General features: G+C 32.5%; 1 protein-coding gene across 1 annotated transcript in view; it reads left to right on the top strand.

Annotated features, from left to right (window-relative positions):
- Positions 1-2,166: 2,166 nt before the first annotated feature.
- LOC118187160 (uncharacterized) overlaps positions 2,167-8,558 on the top strand; it is a 157,806-nt gene continuing 151,414 nt past the window's right edge. Inside the window, exon 1 of the mRNA XM_035357368.2 lies at positions 2,167-2,626. Within this exon, the coding sequence (XP_035213259.1) occupies positions 2,527-2,626 (100 nt within the window). The 5' untranslated portion in view covers positions 2,167-2,526. The remainder of the gene's footprint in view (positions 2,627-8,558) is intronic.

The raw sequence follows: 8,558 nt of genomic DNA, 5'->3' as shown, positions 1-8,558 counted from the left end.
TTTGTGCTTTTTGTTGTCTAGCGAAAGACGTCCAGGCGGATCAATTTTATATCGTGGAGTCCGTGGTGCCGAATTCGATTATCAGGTTGTGACTCTTCAATGTCCATCAAATCGTCTGCATATATATCTTTATTTTAACGTGAAACCTGAAACCATATTGAAGAATTTCAAAATTTACTGTAAGTAGAATTTGAACAACCGAACAGCTTCAAACCACAAAACATACTAAATGCAAATGTAAAGTGGCGCATGGATTGAGCAATGTGGTTATCCGTGCGCTAGCTACAGTCGAGATAAATGCGCGAGCTACAGTCGAGATGCGCAAGCTCCAGTCGAGATAAATCTTAGTACTACGACTCCCGCCTTTAAGCTACAGTCGAGATAAATCGTAGTACTACGACTCTCGGTTTTAAACTACACTCGAGATAAATCGTAGTACTACCAATCCCGCCTTTAAGCTACAGTCGAGATAAATCGTAGTACTACGACTCCCGCCTTTAATATGTTAAGATTAACTTAAATGGCAGCTGTTTAGGTTAGGTTATTTGAACATGATAAATTGCACGTGGGCTCTCTGCTTAAGAGTAGGGATGCCTTCGTGGAGAACTTCAAATGTATAGCGAATGAGAGATAACATTAAAAATTATTAGCTCAAATGGGCAGATAACATTAAAAATTGCTAGCCCAGAAAGGCTTTAAGTCCCGAAACGAAATTTCACGTTGAATGGCTGTATCCCTTTTCAAGTTGTTGCTACCAAATATCAACTATATTTAAAGAAACTAAATAATGAATAATGTACGTGAATGTATGCAGTTTTCTCGCATTGTGAAGAAATAACGGTACCCAGAATCATCAAATTTTGAATAAAGTAGTCCTCCACACAAATATGGGCATCCGGAAGACCGAATTTGGAATTTGTTTTATTGTCTATTTCGTATTCTGTAAAACTTTAACGAATTTTTGATTAACAAAGTCAATGATTTCAAAGCGATCAGTGCAACACTGTACGAAAAAAAAAAAAAAACATTTTCATATCCAGTGTGTGAGTCTGTCTATCGTAAATTCTAAAGATATGCTGTTTTTAAATATTTTTTTAGCCCAAATGCTCTGGAAACGTGTTTGTATCTGTATATGGAAAACAAGCCCATTATTTGTACGTAATATAAAATCTGAAAGCTTTCAGATTTAATTTTTTTTAAAAGATTTTTATCATTTGAGTTTAAATTGCTGATGGCTAGCTAAAGGTGGCCTTTTTCGGCAACCTTTAGCTAGCCATCATTTTTAGTGGCCTTTTTCGAAATTTCCAGTGTTGGAAGAACATTGAAAGAAGGCTAGGAAATTATCAGAAAGTTTCTCGTCTAAAGAACACCTACAGTTCTTGATGATTTGGGCCTTCTGTGGAAATGGTCGACTTATAGTTAAATGTCGATGTTAAATGCCAATGTTAATTTATAGTTTGCGAAATACTGATAATTTTCAATAATGGTCCCCATAATACGCTTTCTTATATTTATGCTAAGAGAGTGTATTCGTATTTATACGAAATATTAAAAGTTTTCATATTAAAAATCTTTCATTTCACTTTTCTGCTTTCATAATTTTTCATTCAGCGTCATTAGATAGAACATAAAATAACTAAATCCAGAGATTGAGGAATTTCTGTGCAAATTAAACGCACAGATCCAGTTAATGAATTAATATATGTATAACTTTTTTTGACCGCTGTGTGCAAGAACATTCAAAAGAAATTAAATAATATTAAGATGGTAATAGTCTTTTAACGCTGAGTAAATAAAGTTTACTCGCGAAAGCTAAAATACGAGCGGAAGAGAGCTTTCTCGGTATCGCTTTTAACCGTTTTCTTCCGAAAACCTGTTTTCTAAAATTACAGCGGAAAATCTGTTCCTGTTCAAGATCAGCGCCTCTGTCAACTCATCACCTTCATTGGGAAACAAAACTTAAAAAGAAAAAAGGCGAAATCGTCTACACAGAAAATAACTCAATCTCGAAGAGATGCGCCGCTGGAGTGTCCATCTCTTACCAACTCGGAAAAGGGGCGTGTCAAACTTTCCTGACTACATCCCATCATCTAAGACCATCGTGTGGTTCCGCCGACGTCCGCCGAGAGGCGCTGGAAACAGCCAGGCGCGGCACGCGCGCAATGTCCGCCCGTAAAAACGAGTGAGTTATTGGCGGTGCAGCGCAACCGTCGCTCGCCTTACGCTTCATTATAATAATCGTTCGCTCGTTTTTTCCCTCGCACTTTCTGTCTCTTTTTTTCCCAATTATTTATTTATTTATTGAGTGATCATTTGCTCCGACCGCACGCCGCGTTCCGTCCCTTTCTCTCCCCCCACCACTTCTTTGATCTTTCTCCCCTCCCCCCTGTCTTTTTTGGCGCGTGATTTTATTTCTTCCTCGACGGGCGGACAGTGCGGTGTGATCTCTCGCGGCGGCTCTTCATCTGACCGGGAGGGTCTAGCGATGGGTAACGGCTATTCGACCGTCCCTGTCCGGCCGGAGCCATGACGGACGGACTCTCACTCGGAGTCAAGGACAGTCCGTTGAATTTCGGAGAAATGGGCAGCGCTTTTAGAGTGGTCACTCCAAAAAGGCCGAGAGAAGGTGAGTATCTCAGAAAGTTCCTTTTTTTCCCCTGCTTCATTCAGCTGAAGAATGAATTCTCAAAAAAATATGTCTTGAAATTATTACTCAGCTGTGTCGTGACGAAAACAAAGATACTTTTAAGTAAATGAAAGCAAGTGTAAAATAATGTTTTTGGAATAGAACGTGAGCTTATGTGCTGGAAGTAAAAAAAAAATTTGAGAATCACTACAGTAAGTCCTTATCGTCTTCTTTCATTATTCTTTTTTTTTTTTTTTTTCATTCATGAGATGCTTTAAGAGCCTTAACGTGTATAACCTCTTTAAGATGACCGCTCATGTTTAATTTGGGTCACTTGTGGAGGTGGTCGCTTTGGAGAGGTAATGTTCAGTACTTGTGTTTATTTGTGTTCTAGGAAATGCTGGTGACTTTCAGAAATGATCAGCCTAGAGAGACGCTCGCCGTGAAAGATTTCATTGTGCACAAAGAAAAGTTTACAGTAAATATATCAGTTAATAAATGATTAATAAAATTTAAACAATATTTATTTAATATAAAATAAAAATTTCATTAAAATTAAATATTCATAATTAAGAGTATTTTACCTTAAAATTAAAATTATTTATGTAGTTTTGGCTCAGATATTAACTCGGAACCCTTTAATTGATCCTATCTACAGAGCACGTTCAGTTAACCAATCTCATAGATGTGAAGTTATTATATACAATCGTTCTTTTTCTTGTTAAACATCTTCAAAACGCAAGTCCGTCTAATATTCAATGGAGTCATATTATAAGAGTTAACCCAGCATCTTTTTAATTTTAAATTGCCACTGGCAATTTTCATTTAAAATCATTTCATTTTAAAATATTTCCTTTCGAATTCCTGTTATTTCACACCGAAAGTATAACATGTTTATAAATACCGATTTGGCTTTGATTTTGCGTAATTATAAACCAGTATGACTCGCTTAATCACATCCTTTCTAAAATAATAAAAAATCTTTTATTTATTAATTTTAAATGTAAATTTATTTTTTTTAATCAAGTGCCATAAGCATAAATATCCCAAGCCAGCCTTAATTTCAAAATGATCGGTGCACAACGTTAGGTATTGATTGCATTTATAGCTTCAAAATTGCTTAAGATTGTACTTTCGAATTAATTTGAAACACACGTTAAATTATAATTTTTTAATATTGAATATAAGAAGGCGACACAAATTAGGGTCTTTTAGTTTTTTGTTCAAAAATTTAAGTTGGCGTATAAAATATATCGCTGTCTAAATGGTGATCGAAAATTTTATGTCCAGAAATTTGTATGTTTTAAATTTAATCTTAAAATTAAACTTTGCAAAAAATATCGTTTCATGTGATTTGAGTATTTCATAATAATTATGAAATAAGATGTTTTACAACAATTACTCTCATATTTATTACATCTTGTCCAAATGATAAAGCAAGTACCTCATTATAGTAAAAATATAGGCACCTAGGTCTCAGTCTATATTTAAGCGTTAAAAATATATTCAAATCACAAAGCAGATATGGATATATTTATTTTAGAATTCTGGAGTATCGCACTCCTTTAGAAAAATTCTAATATATTTTTGAAATTTAAAAGCAGAAAATAAAAGGACAAATCAGTGAACGATTAACGAGTACAGTAATTTCATTTTAAAATAAAATGTATTCGATACTGTCACTTAAAAGGGGGAATATATTGTGATACCTATAACATTTTGCCGCTGCATTGAACAAAATGTTAAACTAAACTCACTACAGATGTCCAGCGTTAAATTTGGAATGCGGATAAGAAGATTCATTAAATTCATTACAAGGTTAGTTTTTTTATCTGTCCATTCCTAGTGCGTATTATACAGTAGTTACCTTTTTAGTCATTTCTGTAGCAGGAACAACTACCAAAAAATCATCTGAAAATGATGAACACCAAATCTAATCCCAACAACAAGTTTGGATTAATAATGTCCGATATGTAAAATTCGTGCAGACAACTTTAAAGGGTTTTCAGAAAAGTGCAACAGGCTTCCTTGCCAAAGAATATTTAGAAGTTACAAGATGTAACAGTTGTTGAGAGGTGGCACTAGAATCTAGTAGAAGAAGCTCTTTCTCGTTAAATATCAGATACTGACAAAAAGGCCTTTATTTAATATGACCGCAATACAAATGTAAACAGGGATTTTAATGGATTTATCAGTGACATGCGCAGGATTTAGTTCGTATTTCAGTTAATAACAAGAAATATTTAAATTTAGGTTGAAAATATTTTCTAAAATTCATTACCATAAAAGAGAGAATTATATTAAAATTTTCCTGATTATTTTTAAATTTTCTTGGCTTTGTATGAATATAACTATAATTATATTTTATAAAATATCATTAAGAAGGAAACTCATTAATTCAGAGGAAATAATCTGAATGGTGAAAAATGAAATGTGAGACTTATCTACCGTACTTATTGGCAGTTTGAAGATTTGGCATCTTAAAGAGCTAATTACTTTTCTTGATTAAAACAAAGTTTGTTTTACTGTTAAGTGTATGATATTCTGCAGCTAAAGTTCATTAATGGCAAATTAGTGACTCATCTGATCTACGCCACGAAGTTCGACATGACATATCAACATTCATCAACATTATACAAAAATTAAAAAAAAAAAAAAAAAAAAAAAACTGAAAGCTTTTGAGATTTTACATGACGCCCAAAAAGGTGTTTTTTCATTTACACATTCATACACGTTTGGAAAGCATATTTGGTCTTCTCTAGATGGTCTCCCGCGCTGTAGATTATTATTATTTTTTTTTTGGTACAGTGTTGCCATTATTCGCTTAGAAATAGTTGACTTTGTTAATCAAAACTTCGTTAAAGTATAACAAAATACTAAATAGAAAACAAAACAAATTCATATTTCCGAATTTGGGCTTCCAGATGCCCATATTCGAATAGAGGACTATGTTATTCAAAATTTGATAGCTGTAAGTACCGTTGTTTTTCCGCAGCGCGAGAAACATTCATACGCTCATGCAGATTCCTCATTATTTAATTTATTTAAACATAATGCAGGGCTCTAATATTTTGTAGCAACAATTTTAAAAGTGAAACGCCGTTTTATAGCCTTCTCTCCATACTCTCAGAGATCATATTTTGGAGATACTATTATAAAATCTTCAAAATGAGTCATTTTATTTATGAAGACAAAATTTCTTTCTTTGGTTTGAAGTACACAAAGTATTCAACTTTAATTTCAGATTTGTCCTTTTTCTTTTCAGTATAAAAATGAAGTCACTTAAAAATAATTCTGTTGCGAACAATTCTAAACATTATTAATGAAGTACTTATAAATTTTCTTTTAATATTGACTAATGTGCTCAGTTAATATTTTTTGTAAACATTTACTCTAGTTGCATCAATTAAAAAAATGGCGTTTCTAATTCCATATGTAATGTATCTAAACGATATAATATTCTTGTTTATAAAATTAGGACATGTATTTAATAGCGAAATTAGTCTAATACCGAGTAAATTTTTAATTACTGTTATTTTGCGCGTGTTAATTTTTCTTAATCATGTTCCTCCATTTTTTTTTTTTTTTTTTTTTTTTTTTTTTCTATTTATTTCACGCATTACAAAATAACCTCAATGACTTGACTATACTTATACGACTTGACTTGAAGATGTTATAGAAACATCTTCAACAAAATCCTTCCAGAGTTTGTTGGTTTGTTGTTATTTCTTTATTCTCTGCTGTTATATCGTTATCATCTATGCGGCAAACGGCTAGTTTTCAGTGATCGGGATAGAAGATCTTTAATTTATGATTTAAACTGTAACTGAGTTTCCAAACAAACTGAGCGATTTAAAAACTGTAAGTTTACCGGCATTCATCTTTTTTTCCTTCTTTAAGTGTATGGTATTTCTGGTCTAATTTTGCTTTACTTATATTATGATGTTAGTTTCAATAGTGATTTTAAAGAAATGTTTCCTTTCTCGTGTCGATATTCCAGTTCTTATCAAGTATGATTTTTAAAGTTTAAATATCAAACCTTAAGATATATTTTGAGTTTTCCAGTGCATTTTAAGAGCAGTTTCAGATCATATGTCCGTAAGCGTATGCTTGGACTCACTGTTAAAATTTAAGATGATTTTTCGTGTTACGATTTCATGTTAATGATTTCAGATTCCTTTTTAAAGTATGCTTATACTAAACCATCACACCATCAATGAACTAAAAATTATAATTTTAAAGAACCATTTCTATACATCATAACTTTTCCGTTGCTGTATTTTGCTATTTGAATTCAGATAGGGTTTGGAAGCTCGTTGAATATTTTCCGTGTTATAAGACACTATTTTTCATTTTTTTAGTCTTTATTAATTCTGAATTCTATGATGTTTTAAAAAAAATTATTATATCAAAAATTGCGGAAAGTTTGTAAGTAATTATTTCAACAAATTATTTGTTAGATTTTTACTTATGTTCGAAGTTCTTCACAACGATCGTTCCGTTACAGCCACCGGCGTAAATAGCTGATGAAAGCATACTAATTCTATTTCTGTTAAAGCGTGTGATTTCTTAACACACGTTTTCCGGGAGTCGTTACAATGAGCTTAAGTTGTGGTTACAAATTAAGAACTAACTTCAGAATTTCTAGTAATATTTATTTTCTAGCGAAGTATCAATGCAACTGAATTGTTGAAATAACACAAATTTAAAGATATGTTTATTGAAAAATACAGGGATGATTTTTCAGATGTTGCACATTGCTGCCATCAAAATAACTATCTAAACTTACATTGGCATTTATTTCAGATAATTTCCGTAATAAATATAGACTTCAGGAGAAATCGAAAACATTTGCGACATTATTTTCCTCTTATAACTGAAGCTTTAATCTCTTTCCTTAAAATAAAGTATTTAAAGAAAACGGACGACTAGATAAAAGCATATTTCAAAGGAATTCTTATTATAAAATTTCGATTTAATGAATTTTTGTAATTTTTGGTATTATTTCTCAAAATAAATGTTCTGATTGTTTCTGTAAGACATAAATCCATTCTTACTAAACACTTCACCATCTTCCTCGAGACAGATTCGTCGATTTGAAAAGTGTTGTCAAATGTCAGCAACGAAATACACACGTATCCTGGATCGTTAAACCCGAGTCAGACTCGTCGTTTTGTGTTTTTCTTATCCTCAGAATGCGAAAAAAATAAAAAGAGGAGATTTATGGCCTAATTGGCCACGCTTTATCCACAGCAGTGTTTATCAGAATCTTACAAAGCCTAGAAATAGAAACTCACTTTCAGTTGGCACTGCTGTGGGAGCTACTGCCCGTTTGAAAGCTTGCCTTTAAGAGATTGTCTTTGTTAATTTTCAGATAACATATTAAGTCGCAAACATCTAAATAAATCTTGACAGCTGATGAAAGGGAGAAAGAAACATCTCTCTCGTAAGCTGAGGCCAGTTTCAGAGGCAAAAACTTTATCGTTGGGGGAGGGGGGGAGGGAGAACAAATATTTGTGTTTTGTGGGGTAGTGAAATGGTTAATATCACAACACTGTACGTAGTTTCAATGCTCAAAATCCTCCAAAAATCTAATCTCCCAAAGGGCACAAAAAATGTACTTGCTTGTAAGACTACACCAAACAAGCCTCAGCAGACTGTTAGGAAAAGTAAAAATGATGAAATAAATTATAGGAAGTACAATAAAGCAACAGAAAAGTAATCTCCGGTAAATCAAAGATGCTAAATAGCAAATAAATCCGAAGTAAAAAAAAATTACCTTGGAGAAAGAGGAAAAGTATAGTATTTTTGTTAAAATAAGTGAGTAAAAAACATAGTTTCGAAAGAAAAACTCATTAAAATAAAATTCAAAGAAATTTGAAAAAATGTTGAGAAAAGATTGACGGCATTTCTTTATTTCTCCCCTTTTAGG

This window comes from Stegodyphus dumicola, chromosome 4, assembly GCF_044657685.1.
Source record: "Stegodyphus dumicola isolate Sdum_Otavi_A_Nest chromosome 4, ASM4465768v1".
NCBI lineage: Eukaryota > Metazoa > Arthropoda > Arachnida > Araneae > Eresidae > Stegodyphus > Stegodyphus dumicola.
Note: the sequence above shows the minus strand (reverse complement) of the source record. Positions and strands in the feature narration are given on the sequence as shown.